Source organism: Ahaetulla prasina, chromosome 15 (assembly GCF_028640845.1).
Source record: "Ahaetulla prasina isolate Xishuangbanna chromosome 15, ASM2864084v1, whole genome shotgun sequence".
In the NCBI taxonomy this organism is placed as follows: Eukaryota; Metazoa; Chordata; class Lepidosauria; order Squamata; family Colubridae; genus Ahaetulla; species Ahaetulla prasina.
In genome coordinates this window covers 17,946,399-17,960,465 of record NC_080553.1, presented here as the reverse complement: position 1 = coordinate 17,960,465, position 14,067 = coordinate 17,946,399, and the positions used below count along the sequence as shown (strand labels likewise).

At 50.7% G+C, this 14,067-nt stretch overlaps 1 protein-coding gene across 3 annotated transcripts in view; it reads right to left on the bottom strand.

Moving 5' to 3' along the window:
- Nucleotides 1-2,446: 2,446 nt before the first annotated feature.
- SH2B3 (SH2B adaptor protein 3) overlaps nt 2,447-14,067 on the bottom strand; it is a 31,951-nt gene continuing 20,330 nt past the window's right edge. For all 3 annotated transcript variants that reach the window (XM_058158149.1, XM_058158150.1, XM_058158151.1), the window contains exons 3-8: nt 7,778-7,879; nt 6,851-6,939; nt 5,992-6,086; nt 4,774-4,988; nt 3,843-4,014; nt 2,447-3,458 (exon numbers count right to left, since the gene is read on the bottom strand). In XM_058158149.1, coding sequence (XP_058014132.1) covers nt 3,151-3,458; nt 3,843-4,014; nt 4,774-4,988; nt 5,992-6,086; nt 6,851-6,939; nt 7,778-7,879 — 981 coding nt within the window. In that variant the 3' untranslated portion in view covers nt 2,447-3,150. The remainder of the gene's footprint in view (nt 3,459-3,842; nt 4,015-4,773; nt 4,989-5,991; nt 6,087-6,850; nt 6,940-7,777; nt 7,880-14,067) is intronic.

Genomic DNA, 14,067 nt, shown 5'->3' with positions numbered 1-14,067 from the left:
GGAAGAAATCTTAATGGTCAAAATGGATTGTGGATTTATTATTTATAAAAAAAAAAATCATGTTTGAGAGAGGGAAAGAGAACTGCCGTCCCAAGGCAGCGGTCTAACTTTTAAGTTAAGAGGAAAACTTACTTTGTAGATAATATAAAATAAAAACTAAAAAAAATAATCATAAAAATAAAAAAAGTTTTAAAAACTGACTTTTTCCTACTGGCATCTTTGTGATCTACTTGGGTTCCTTTTCCTTTCCTTTTTCTCTCTTCCTCCCTCTCCCTTTTTCTTTCTCTCTTCCTCCCTTCCTTTTTTCTTTTCTTTCTCCAAATACTTTGGCACCTGGTTGAGTAGCTCAGCCTTCAGACCCACAAGGAAGATGCGCTATGCAACCTAGGTCAAATTTACACCATCAGTGCTCAGAAATTTCCTATCCTGAGCGATGTGACTGCCTTAATCTTTGCTCTTAGCGTAGAAAGCATCTTTCGTTGAGATTCAGCCAACAGGAGCACCTGAGAGAAGAGGGGAGGATTAAAGAGATCCACACCTACGAATATTTATTTTAAGGAAGGAACACGACTAGAACCTCTGAGCAGGGTTTGCCAGGGATAAGAGAACCAGATAAGAGACTTCTGCAAGTAAGAGAGAGGCTGAAAAAGAACACGGTTTTCTTCCTCAAAAGACCAATTTGGTTTTCTTTATTATTTCCAAATGTATAATTTGAAAGAACTAAGCTGTGGTACCCACCCCCATCCCTGGGTGGGCTTCTTGTCCCTGCAGAGGCCCAACCTGTCGGATTGCAAGGCTCAAACCCACCGGATGACGCAGAACAACTTCTGCAGGTGGCAACTCCGCCACCCGTCTGCCCCTCCCTTCTTGCATGGAATAGAACTGGACAGCCCCACCCGGCCCCGAGTGCAGAGGTCATTCTCTTAAACCAGAGGTCTCCAAACGTGGCCCGTTGTGGACGTCAACTCCCAGAGTGCCACAGCAATGCTGGCTGATGAATTCTGGGAGTTGGAAGTCCACAAGTCTTAATTGGAGACTCTGGGTTCCATTCTCCCCCAGGCACCCCTCCCACCTCCACCCGGTGTTCGTGGGTTTAGAAAGCGAGGTTTTGTTCCCATAGTCCAGAAAGCTTTGTATTATCCTAAAGACAAAAGAAACTCTGAAAGATGATCTCTTTGTTAGCAAAGAAAGGGACGGAAGTTGAAATCTTGTAAAGCGGTACAAAGTAGTTGGAGCCCAGGTGGTCGAGGCTCAGATCTCGTGGTTTGGTTTGCCTCCATTGGGTGTTTTAGAGCAGGGGTCCCCAACCTTGGCAACTTTAAGCCTGGAGGACTTCAACTCCCAGATTGCAGAGGAAGGGATCATAAGAGAGTAAGCAAAGTTGGCTGGGGTATTCTGGGAGTTGAAGTCCTCCAGGCTTAAAGTTGCCAAGGTTGGAGACCCCTGTTTTAGAGAGATGCAACAATGCACCAAATGGGGAAAATCAAATATTATTGCTCTGTTTCTCAAGCCGTTTTTAAGATAGGTGGATGTCCAACTCCCAGAATTGAAGTCCATTCTCCTTTATATATATATATAAAGATATATATATATATATATCTTGCCCTGCCTACCTGGTGCCCTCGTGCTCCAAGGGAGCTTCTCCATTAGCTGTTCGGTGGAATCACAGAGTAAGGGAGGGGCTTGAAACGTCCATCACCCTTGGCCGTTCCTGGGAGTTTCCAGCCCAACTTCCTTCAAGGTTGAGCCACCGATTAGATAAAAGGCACTTCCAGCGAAAGGCACGTGTGAATTGGCTAAAAAAAAATAATAATAACAAAACCACCACCGTAGAGCTCAGGTGTCTTGTTGGCCTTCATTTTGAACTGGTCTCGGAAGTCCCACTCCTTGCAGAAAAAAAAAAGGCCCATTTCAACTTCCTCTGTTTGGTTAAGGGATGGCAACCCTGAAGGAGCTTATCACTTCCCCTTTCGCCTTCCAGCTTCCTGCTGACAGCTAGATTAAGATGATTTGCGGTGGCTGTTTTTTGCAGCCTACGTATGGGAACGGGCAAGTTCCCCCTTCTGTAAGAGGGTGCAGGACCCACCTCGCCTCCTTTGGCCAGGCCTCCAGAGCCCACCAGGGCAGGGGGCTGCCTTCGGCAACACCAGAAGGGAGAAGAAGACTTGAAATCCGTAACGCAACGAAATAAAAAGTCCTTAAAACATCGGCTTTCGAGACTTGGCACATCCCTGTAGCTGTTTGTGCATTTCCTCACCCCCCACCTACCCTCCCAAAATAGGTTTTCGACTTCTGACATAGGCCGACACAAGGCCGAGGAAAAAGCTAGCTCTTGGCAAAAGAGAGGGGCTAGCAATGCTGTGCTTCCGTGGAAAGAGCCCCGGATTGGGCGACTCCCCAGTTTCTGAAATGCTGGTTTTAAGGCAGCCTTGCTGGTTTGTTTTAAAGTTATTTTAAAGGGGGTGGAAGCGATTTTTCTCAGGGTTTTTAAAGGGAAGGAGCAGCTTCTGAAATGCCTTCGCAGCCAGACTGGGACATCTTGACCCAGAAGGAAGGAAGGGAGGGAAAGAAGGAAGGAAGGGAAAGGGAGGGAAGAGAAGGAGAGAGGAAGGAGAAATTAAAGAAACGGAAGGCAGGAGGGAAGGAAGGAGAAATGAAAAGAATGGGAGGGAGAGGGGAGGGCAGGAAAAGGAGGGAGGGAGGGAGGGAGGGGAGGGAAAGAAGGGAGGAAGGGAAAGGGAGGGAAGAGAAGGAGACAGGAAGGAAAGAAGGAGAAACGAAGGGAAGAGAAGGAGGGAGTGGGGTTGGTTTTGATCTGAACGGAAGTGCTGGCTTTGCAAACGAGAGGAATTTGCCTTTAACTGGCCTTGTTCGGGTATCTGGAGCTGTAGGACACCCCAACTGGCCACTCCAAACATCGCAGGTACCACCAAAAAAAAAAAAAAAAGGCTAAACGGAAAAAGGAAGACGTGCAAACCGATGAGAGACCGGGGGGGGGGGCGGGGGGGGGCACACAGGCCGAAGGGATCCTGATGGAAAAGTCGTATCCGGAAGAGAGCATACAAAAGGCAGCTGGAAAGAGTTTTCCGGCAGGGCCATTCAGTGTCCTGGGCAAAGGCCATTGGGGAGGGGGGATCTCCCCCAGCTGTGTCAGAGGGAGGTGTATTGGTTGCTGACCGCCCGGAGGTGCGCCCTGCTTTGCACGTCCATCTCGTAGTCACTGTCCCACTGGCGGGCCGCAGGCGAAGGGCCCGGGGCGGCCGTGCTGGGGCTGTGCTGGAGGCTGCTGGCCAGTTCTTCGGGAGGGGGCACCAGGTGGAAGATCTGCTCCACGGAGTGGCGGCGAAGGTTGTCGGCCAGGCGGATCCGGGAGCAGCCGGCCGGACTCAGCTGGACGAAGCTGACCTCGGGCGTGCAGTGGTGGACGGACGGAGGGAAGGTGGCCGGGTGGCCGGAAGCTGCAGGTTCAAAGGAAAGAAGGGGGGGGATGAGGAAGGCTGTTTTCACCCTCCCCAGGCTCCTAGGGGTCTTCCAATCTTGGCAACTTTAAGCCTGGAGGACTTCAACTCCCAGATTGCAGAGGAAGGGATCATAAGAGAGTAAGCAAAGCTGGCTGGGGAATTCTGGGAGTTGAAGTCCTCCAGGCTTAAAGTTGCCAAGGTTGGAAGACCCCTGTCCTAGAAACCATCTGGAGCTTGGGGAGGGCAAAAAATGGGCCTACCGGGCCCACCATGCCATTGGGTGTCCAAAGCTGGTGGGGGGGAGCACGGGGTGGGGGTGGGGGAGACCATTTCAATCAACCAACCAACCAACCAACCAAGGGTCCCGGCAGGAGAGCTGACCTTGCAGGGGCGGGATGACCACCACATGCCGGGAGAGCTGGACGTTGCAGGCCGTGCCGCACTCCAGGGGGATGGGGCAGTGTTGGAAGTGGTGCAGCATGTCGAGGATGGAGGAGAAGTGCAGGTGCTGAACTCGGCACTGGCCCCGCTCCGTCAGGGAAAGCCGCAGGTGCTGCCGAAGAACCCACAAGAGACGTTACGCGCTTTGCCCCCACCTCCCCAGAGCCTCCTCTCCACCCCACCCACCCAGTACAGCCAGGGCAAGGAACGAGTCCTTCACGCTCTCTAGGAACCCCACTTTCTACTTCCCTGGCTTCTAGACCTCCATGAGGACTAGAAGCTTTATCTCAACAGCCCTGCATCGGGAGTCCCTTTTTGGCACAAAGTCTGTACAGGAAGTCCTCGACTTACGACCACGATGGAGCCCAGTGGAACCTCTTATGTCTAAGCGAACCATCTGGTTAAGGGAGTTTTGTCCTGCTTGATCAGTTCTCTTGCCACGGTCGTTACGTGAATCACTGCCATTGTTAGGTTAGTGACCTGGGCGTTAAGTGAATCTGGCTTTCTCACTGACAGAAGATTGCAAAAGGGGACCGCGTGACCCCCAGGATGCTGAGACCGTCGTAAATATGAAACGGTTGCCAAGCGTCTGAATTCAGACCACGTGACCAGATCACGTGATGTGAAAAACCGGTCGTAAGTCCCTTCTTTCCCCAACACCGTTGTAACTCAACGGTCACTAAGCGAACGGTTGTAAGTGGAGGACTGCGTGCACTTCCAAAGGAAGAACAGTTCGGCCTGTCTCCTAACCAGAATCGGCTGGGAGACGTAACGCCAACCAGGGTTGTGTGAACCCGGGTAAGGCCGCCGATCTGTGCCTGATCTAAGCTCCCTCTTGTGGCGGGGAAAGGAACCGCGGCCAGCTCCTCACCTTGGCTTTGCCTTGGAAGTTGAAGGTCAGCACGTATTCCCCCCGGCGGGTCTCGCTCTGCCTGATGAGGAAGACCCCGTGGCCTTCCAGGCCTTGCAGCTGGACCAGCTGGGCGGCCTTGACCCGCGAGATGGGGCCGTGGAACCAGGGGAAGGCGGACAAGTAGTGGTCGATCCTCTGGGCCGGCTGCTCGGCGGGCCTGGAGAGCAAGGCCCCTGGGGAGAAAGTAGGGTTTTAGTAGGGGCATTATAGGTGGATTAACACAAGGAGAGTTTTTCCCCCCGAATGCCCTCACTGTGTTTAACAACATATTCCCACAACACTGTCAAATAATTTACCAAGACTCAGGGGTGAAATCCAGCAGGTTCTGGAGAACCCGTAGCAGAAATTTTGAGCAGTTCGGAGAACCGGCAAATGCCACCTCTGGCTGATCCCAGAGTGGGAGGGAATGGGGATTTTGCAATATCCTTCCCCTGGAGTGGGATGGGAATGGGGATTTTGCAATATCCTTCCCCTGGAGTGGGATGGGAATGGGGATTTTACAGTATCCTTCCCTTGCCACGCCCACCAAGCCACACCAAGCCACGCCCACCGGTAGTAAAAAAAAAATGGATTACTATTTTTCTTCTCTTCCTTACTAGTATCTATCTCTTCCCGCTTATTACTATAACCATGTGGCTTGTATCTTTCAATTTATATTGTTTTTACTTGTTCTCTAGTACGATTTGATAGCTTATTAGTAACTATCACGAAGTGTTGTATCTTTTTATTCTGGATGAATGTATTTTATCCTCCTTATGTACACTTCTGGCCAATAAAGAATTTTATTCTAATTCTATTCTAAACCTGTGCTTTCTCAACCTTGGGAACTAGAAGCTGTGTGGATGGACTTCAACTCCCAGAATTCCCTAGCCAGCCTGGGGAATTCTGGGAGCTGAAGTCCACACAGCTTCTAATTCCCAAAGTTGAGAAACATGGAGATTTTGCATTTCAGGCAATAAGCAAAGCCTCGCTGGGGATCAAGAGAGATCCCACCAGCTGCTGGGGCAAAAGCCCCTGCCCCACCAATGTGTCTCTCCCAGCCAAGTCTCTCTCCTAAGCCCCTCCCCATCTCCCCGCCCCCAACCCCAGGGTCATCAGGGCTAACAAGCCCTTTGCATTCTCCTCCCCCACCCACCCACCCATCCATCCATGCCATGCCCCATAGCCACCAGGCACCTTGGTGCAGGGAGTCGGTGCTGCTGTTGACAGGACTGGGGATGCCGGCCTCCGAATGAGGGTCTGGGCTCCCCTCGAGGTTGCCTCCTTCCGACCTGGAAAAATGAAGAGGGAGGGGGACGTGATGAAACAGGCAGGTTGGGAGCAAGGAGGAGGACGGGTGGAGGGCGAGGTTTCGTAGCAGCCGAGAACCTTAGATTTTTCCCCTGGGCGAAAAGCAGGTTTAACGGTGCTCCCATCCGCCTTTGCTGGGGTCTGGATAGAGGCCTCACAGGGCTATCAATACAAGCAGAAATGGTGCAGGTCTCCTGGCGGATAGCCAAAGCCAGGTGAGCAAAGTCCTTGAAGCCAGGTGAAGCCTGGAATGCCCTTTGACCTTGGCTGTTTTCTTGCAGGCATTTCAGTGCCAGACTAAGGAACATCATCAATCCTAAGAGAAAGGGATTGGAGGAGGAGGAGGATGGGGGTCCGTGGTGCTTCTGAGCTTGGCAGTCTTCTTGCAGACATTTCACAACCCAGCTGGGTAACGCTATCAGCGCTGACCAAAACTCAAGAGAGCACCAAGGACCCCCGTAAGTTCCACCCTGAGCTACAGCCATTTCCTTCTGTCCGTCCTTCAGCCAGGGTTTCTTAACGTCAGCCACATTGAGACGTCGGGATTTCAACTCCCAGAATTCCCCAGCCACAAAACCAAGTCCCAGCGCCCCGAACGCCTCACGCCTTTACAGCCAGTTGTGGCCTTGAACGAAAAAAAATAAAAATGGAGGTGGTTTATTCCGAGAGCAGTCCTCAAAAGCCCCACCTCTTTGGAAGACCGCATCCACCTTTGGCTCCTGTCCCCCCCACCAAAACGACTCACCTGGGCAGGTACTGCTGAATCTCCGTTATCCAAGTGGCCAGTTGCTGCTCGTCTCTAGCCTGGAATATTATTTCGGTGGACGCGTTTACCTGCGGGGCAGGGATTTGGGGAGAAGCGAGGCATTAATCCCACCGCAGATAAATCCCAAACCTCTCCAGATAAAATGGGGTGTGTGTGTGAGATGACTTCTCCGGGGGGGGGGGTGTCTCCTCTAATCCCAGAAGCACATTTTAGCTCTCTTAAGTGAAAACCTGCTGTTTTCAGCCAGGCAGGTGAGGGCCGGCGGGGTGGTGTTCGCAGGCAGCCCTCCCCAGCCCACCTCATGAGGTCTGCTATTTCTGGGGTTCACGGCTCCCCACTTGCATTGCCGCAGCCCCCTCTGCTTTCTGGAGAGAAATCCTGTCCCTGAGCACAGGCATCTAAGAAGGTCCCAGAGCGCCAGGTGGGGAGAAGGCAGGGGGTGAAATGCTCCCGGTTCAGACCGGATCACCCAATCCGGTAGCGATGGCAGCAGGTGGTTTGGAGAATCGGTAGCAAAAATCCATGCACCCCCTCCCCCCGTGCCAGCTGAGCCGCGCGATCATCAGAGGGTTTTTTTTTTTTTTTAAATCTTTTAAAAGCATTTTTTCTTCAGCTGAAAAAATGCTTTTAAAAGTAAAAAAAAAAAAGCCTCTGACGATCAGGCAACTCAACTTGGATCGTCAGAGCCTTTTAAAAGCATTTTTTCTACCACCTCTTCGGCTGAAGAGGTGGTAGAAAAAATGCTTTTAAAAGTTTTTTTTTAAAAGTTGGCCACGCCCACCCAGTCACATTACCCCCCACCACCAAGCCACGCCCACAGAACCGGTAGTAACAAATTTTACATTTCACCCCTGGGAGAAGGCCAGGCCTCCCTGCTCGCAGCCATGGGGGAAGGAAGCGTCTCACCTTGACCACAAAGGTATGCAGGTGGTCGGGCATCTCTAGCCGAGTGCAGGCCCGGGTCTCTTGGATGGCCACGCAAGGGGAACGCAGTTTGGGCCTCGAGCTCTGCCGAAAGAGAAGGAGAAGCCAGAGTGAGAGAGAGGCCATCGGAAGGCCCACGGGCGGACTGGGGGTGTGTGGGGGTGTGTGTGTTTTTGCAGCGGAGAGTCCTGGCCCGCTGTTCTTGACTCCCAGAGGATCCGGAGCAAGTGTGGCGAGGGGTGGCGGTGTCCGTGCAAGAGACGCAAGTGGTACCCCCAATCTCTCTCTCTCTCTCTCTTACACACACACACACACACACAGAGCATCCTGGCACAGCCTTATCTGGGCAGGGAGCAGCTTTCCTCAAAGTTCAACTTCATGTCAAAGCGGCAGGAAACTCTTTGGATTCCAACGTCTGTGAAATCCCTCGGGGAGGGAGGGCCAAATCCCTGCTTCCCTCCCCACCCCCAGAAGAGGTGGGGGGGGGAGACCCGTGTCTTGCCCCCCAAAAGTAGAGCGAGGGGAGAGCGAGGGCCATCGGGAAGCCCAGGTTAAAACCAGGGCTGGGAAAATCGCTCGAGCAATGACAACGTCCGGCATCGAATTCCTTCCTAAGCTTTTCTGTCAACACAAAGTTCTCGGGAAGAAACACACCGCAGGTGGTTAAAAGCCGTTTTTTAAGCTCTTTTTTTTCTCTCTCCACGCTCTGAGGGCAGGTCTGCTTTTGTAGTTTGTTCACCTGTTGTTGCCTCTGCTTAAGACAAGCCTCAGAACTGGCCCAGGCAGGCAGGGCTGAACTGGTAAAACTGGGCAGGCTGGGAATCATGAGCCTGACCATATCCGGGAGATTCCCGGGACATCCAGCCAAGAGGGCATCTAAGGCCAAATCCCAAATTCCAGTCCTATAAACAGCCCCTCGGCCTGCCTCGGTTTCCCCTTTGGGAATTCAGCCCCTGCATTGCCTTTTCTGCACTCTCACTGGAAAACCCGCCAAGGTGGGGGGGGGGCAGAGGGGAGGGTCCACCTTGCAGGAAAGCAAAACTGCTAAAATAAATCTATTTATAATGTGCAGGATCCAATCGGTTCAATTTTCAGCTTTTGGGACACTCAGCTGTACCGGGGCTGGAGGGAGGGAGGGAGGGCTGCAGCCAAGTTCCTTCAATCCCTAAGGGGGGGAGGGGGGAAAGAGAGGGAGGGAGGGCTCCTCAAATATCCGATTCCACCCCCATCTATTTGGGTCTCAGCCACTTCGGCTCCCTGTCCGGGTCAGGCAACCTCCGTCCGTCCGTTCCGGGTTTCGCCTCCTCCTGGGGTTTGCAGGGGGGGGGCATGAGTCACAGCCGGTTTGCAGTTTGGAGCCAACTGCGAGGACAGCTGGGGGGAAATGGACTGGTGGGGGGAGGAGAGGGTCCAGATTGCTCATGCATTGGGGGAGGACCGGGGGTGGGGGGAGAAACAGCTTCAGTGTGGAAGGCAAAGAAAAGCTTCTTCCGTTTTGCAAGTTATATCTTATCCACTCTGATTTTGTTTCTCTTTGTTGGCTTCCAACAGGCTTGGCAAATTTTCTTGCTGGAAAATCTGCTCTGAAAAATGTCTTTTATCGTGAAGGGAAAAACGATGTGAAATCCAAACAGGGTGAGGCCATATTTAAGGCTCCTGTATGCAGCTTAGCTGGGAAGCCCAGCAGACAAGCAGGCCCCGGAAATCATGTCTTCCAAAGGTTCCTGCAAACATCTTCCCCCCACCCCACCCCAAGTTCACGAGGGCCCAACTGGCTACAGGTACGGCCAAAAACCTTTTTGATTTGGTTTTAGTCCCTGCAAGTAGAAAGCTAATGCCTCAGGGAAGAAAGAGCTAACTCTCTTGGTGCTCTTCTCCTTATGCGCTTTTTCCTATTTGCAAGTAAAGAGCTGGGTTCATTCAGAGGTATATTGTGCCTCCTCCTCAACCTTAAACACTTGTGTGTACTACCCAAATTTACATTTCAGTTCAAAAATAGAGAAAAGTAGAGAAGGAAGGAAGGAAGGAAGGAGAGAAAGAGACAGACAGAGAGAGAGAAGAAAGAGAAAGAGAGCGAGAGAAAAAGAAAGAAAGAAAGAAAGAAGGAAAGAAAGAAAGAAAGAAAGAAAGAAAGAAAGAAAGAAAGAAAGAAGGAAGGAAGGAGGGAGAGAAAGAGAGAGAAAAGAAAAAGAAAGAGAGAAAGAAAGAAGGAAGGAAGGAAGGAAGGAAGGAAGGAAGGAAGGAAGGAAGGGAGAGAAAGAGAGAGAGAGAAAGAAGATAGATCAAAAAAGAGAGAGAGGAAGGAAGGAAAGAAGGAAGGAGGGAGAAAAGAGTTAGAGAAAGAAAAAGGAAGAAGGAAGGAAGGAAGGAAGGCAGGCAGGCAGGCAGGAAGGAAGAAGGGAGAGAAAGAGAGAGAGAGAAAGAAGAAAGAAAGAAAGAAGGAAGGAAGGAAGGAGGAAGGGAGAGAGAGAGAAAGAAAGAAGAAAGAGAAAGAAGGAAGGGAGGGAGGGAGAGGGAGAGAAAGCATTAGAGAAAGAAAGAAAGAAAGAAAGAAAGAAAGAAAGAAAGAAAGAAAGAAAGAAGAAAGGCAGGAAGGAAGGAGACAGAAGGAGGGAGAGAAAGGAAAAGAAAGAAAAAGAAGAAAAAAAACCCCATTTTCCCTGGGCCCCATAAGAGCTCTGGGCTTTTGCAGTTGTCCCTCCAATCGGAATCCTGAACCACAAAGCCACCGAAAACTCGGCGTTTGGTTGCGAGAGATAAAGAGGTCGGCCTGCGGCCTGAGCAGATGCCCTGCAAAAGGGAACAGAGCGTCCTTTGGGTGCACAAACCTCCCAAAACATCCCGATCGATCGCGGCAAACAAAACAACCCCAACGGCCGGGGAGGGAAGAGGCGGCTCCTCCGCGAAAGGGAAGAAGAAGCAAAGCCCAGGGAAGCGCACAAAAGGAAATCGGGCATCGCTTATTTATCTTTCCAGCCGGGGCTTTCGAAGAACGGGCGGGCAGAGGGCAAAGGATCAAAGTTACTCCAACGACTGGTCTTCAGAAAGTTAGATCACACCAGGGGTGAAATCCAGCAGGTTCTGACAGGTTCTGACGAACCGGTGGCGGATATTTTGAGCCATTCGGAGAACCGGTAGTGGAAATTTTAAGTAGTTCGGAGAACCGGCAAATAATAATAATAATAATAATAATAATAATAATAATAATAATAATAATAATAATAATAATAATAATAATAATAATAATAATAATAATAATAATATTTTAATTTTTATACCGCCCTTCTCCCGAAGGACTCAGGGCGGTGAACAGCCAGATAAAACAATACAATATATTACAATAAAAACTATTTAAAAAACTTATTCAATATAGCCTAAATTTAGATTTGAAATATATAATATAAAATAAACCCCATTTAAAATCGAATTAAAAACCCCACCTGGCTGGTCCCAGAGTGGGGTGGGAATGGGGATTTTGCAATATCCTTCCCCTGGAGTGGGGAGGGAATGGAGATTTTGCAGTATCCTTCCCCTGCCACACCCACAGAACTGGTAGTAAAAAAAATTGGATTGCACCCATGGATCATACCCCCCACCCAACTCATTCCTAGTCCGAGTGTTGCAATGCCTCCCCAGCCAAAGCTGATCAACGAAACCCCAATGGGTGGGACTCCCTCGCCCCTCATCCCCTTCTGCCCCTGCTCCAGCCCCCCACCCCCGGGCGAGAAGCCTTGCAGCCCAAGGAGGAGCCAAGAGCCTGGGCTCCCCAATGGAAGGCGGATCCTCAGGCCACACACACCCCTTGCACCCAGACCACGTCCAACGTCCGAGCGACCCAGCATCGCGGCACAGGAAACAGGATGTCCGAGTAGCCAAAAATGCACTCAAGTTTACTCTTGGGGAGCCAAAGGGAAAAGTCCGGGAGGAACGGTTTTCCACGCCTGCTCAGCGAAATGTGTCAGCAGCCACAGCTGATTGTATTTGTCGTCCCCCCCCCAAGAGTTTATCGGCATTTTTTTGGACAACGGAATTAAACCAGGGTCTAACAAACAAACCTCCTTTAAACCACAGCCATCGCTCTGCATGGGATCGTTTCCCCTTCAGTGCCTTTTAATCATACAGGTAATCCTCGACTTACAATGGTTCACTTAGTGACCGTCTGAAGGTACAGCGGCACTGGACAAAGCGATCTGTGGCCATTTTTCACCCTTACGACCGTCACAACAACACCCCCCCCATGGTCACGTGATTTGCATTCGGCTGCTTGGCAACTGACTCACATTTATGACGGTCGCAGTGTCCTGAGGGGAGGGGGGCTGAGAGCCACGTGATCGCCTTTGTCAACCTTCTGACAAGCAAAGTCCGGGGGGGGGAAGGTAGATTCACTTAATAACCATGTGGCTAAATTTAACGACTGCAGTGACTCACTCAACAACCGTGGAAAGAAAAGCCGTAAAACAGGGACGACACTCAGGCTATAAACATCAATTTTTGGCTTCGGTTGTGGTTGTACGTCGAAGACTGGCTGTATTTATTCACCAGAAAAGTGGCATGGCAGCTGTAACAGGCAACAAGCCACGGACGGACAACTCAAAAGCTGACCCGTATTTTGCCTTTAAAAAAAATATATATATATAAGGGAGAGGCGAGGAGTGGACATACCAGATCATTGAAAGCGATGCTTCGAAACCAAGGCGGGTATCAGGACTACAACATCCATCATTCCAGCTCTCCAGAGCAGGGGTCTCCAACCTTGGCAACTTTAAGGCTGGCGGATTTTCAACTCCCAGAATTTCCCAGCCAGCTTTGGTTACTCTCTTATGATCCCTTCCTCTGCAATCTCTCCACTTTGGCGGGTAAGAGAAAAAGAAACAAGCACATCCGGCTGAGGAATTCTGGGAGTTGAAGTCCGCCAGCCTTAAAGTTGCCAAGGTTGGAGACCCCTGCCTTGGAGAGCCAGGTGTTTTCACAGCTGCAACAGTGATGAAGATTATGGTGCAGGATCCAATCTGGGTTGGTTGGTCACGAGCTTCTGGACTTGTGCTGGATCCCATCCTCCGAGAATTTCTCTCTCTCTCTCCAAAATGGAGAAGTCTAAACATTTGGATGAATAAACCTCCAGTCCCGGTGACTGATTGGATCCTGCAACGTGACCCTGGGACGCGTACCGTATATATCTGCCTCCGTTCATGGAGGTTACGGACGTTCTTTGAAGGAGCTTTAGCCAGAAACTGAGGCAATTAGTTGAGCCGACGGTTGAGGAGGAACCGCCATGCCCGACCAGTGAGAGAAACGATGCTCTGCTGGGCCAGAAGCCAAATTCGATTTCCGGGACCTCCAAGCAGGGTTGAGAAAGATTCGTCTGGAATCCTGGAATCCAAAACACTTCTGGGAAAACCGCTCAGGAGGCCTCCCTGGTCAAATATTTCAGTTCAGAAGTCAGACTTCCCATCCCAGGGTTAACCATGACAGCGGGAGGACCAGGGGACAAAGAGACGCCAAGAAGGGGCTTCTATCAGCTTCACTGATGCTTTTCGTTCAAGAAAGCTGGTTTCCAGCTAACCCTAGTCTGAACAGGGAACAACAACACCCAGCATTGGAAGGGACCCTAAAGAGCAGCAGCTGATCAGAGTTAGAGCTGGCCTTTTCTCAGGTAGCAACACCCCACAAGCATCGAATAGAATAGAATAGAATAGAATAGAATAGAATAGAATAGAATAGAATAGAATAGAATAGAATAGAATAGAATAGAATAGAATAACAGAGTTGGAAGGGACCTTGGAGGTCTTCTAATCCAACCCCCTGCTTAGGCAGAAAACTCTACACCATTTCAGACAAACGGCTGTCAGTCTCTTCTTAAAAGTCTCCAGAACCCACAACTTCTGGAGGCAAACTGTTCCACTGATTAATTGTTCTGACTGTCAGGAAATTAATTCCTCCTCAGTTCTAAGTTGCTTCTCTGCTTGATGAGTTTCCACCCGTTGCTTCTTGTCCTGCCTTCAGGGGCTTTGGAGAATAGCTTGACCCCCTCTTCTTTCCAGGGTGGTGGTTGGCCTATGTCCTATTGGCCTACGTCCAACCCACCACCCAGGACAGGCTCCGACGCCCAACGTAAGCAGAGGAAGGCACCCACAGCCATGCCTTCCGCCTCCTTCCAAAGTCCTGCAGCCCAGATGCTGACACGGGGGCGAGGAAGAGACGGGAGACAGCTCCCTGCGCTCTGTTTGTTCCCAAGAGCTGTGAAATTTGCCAAATCCGTACCACTGACGGAG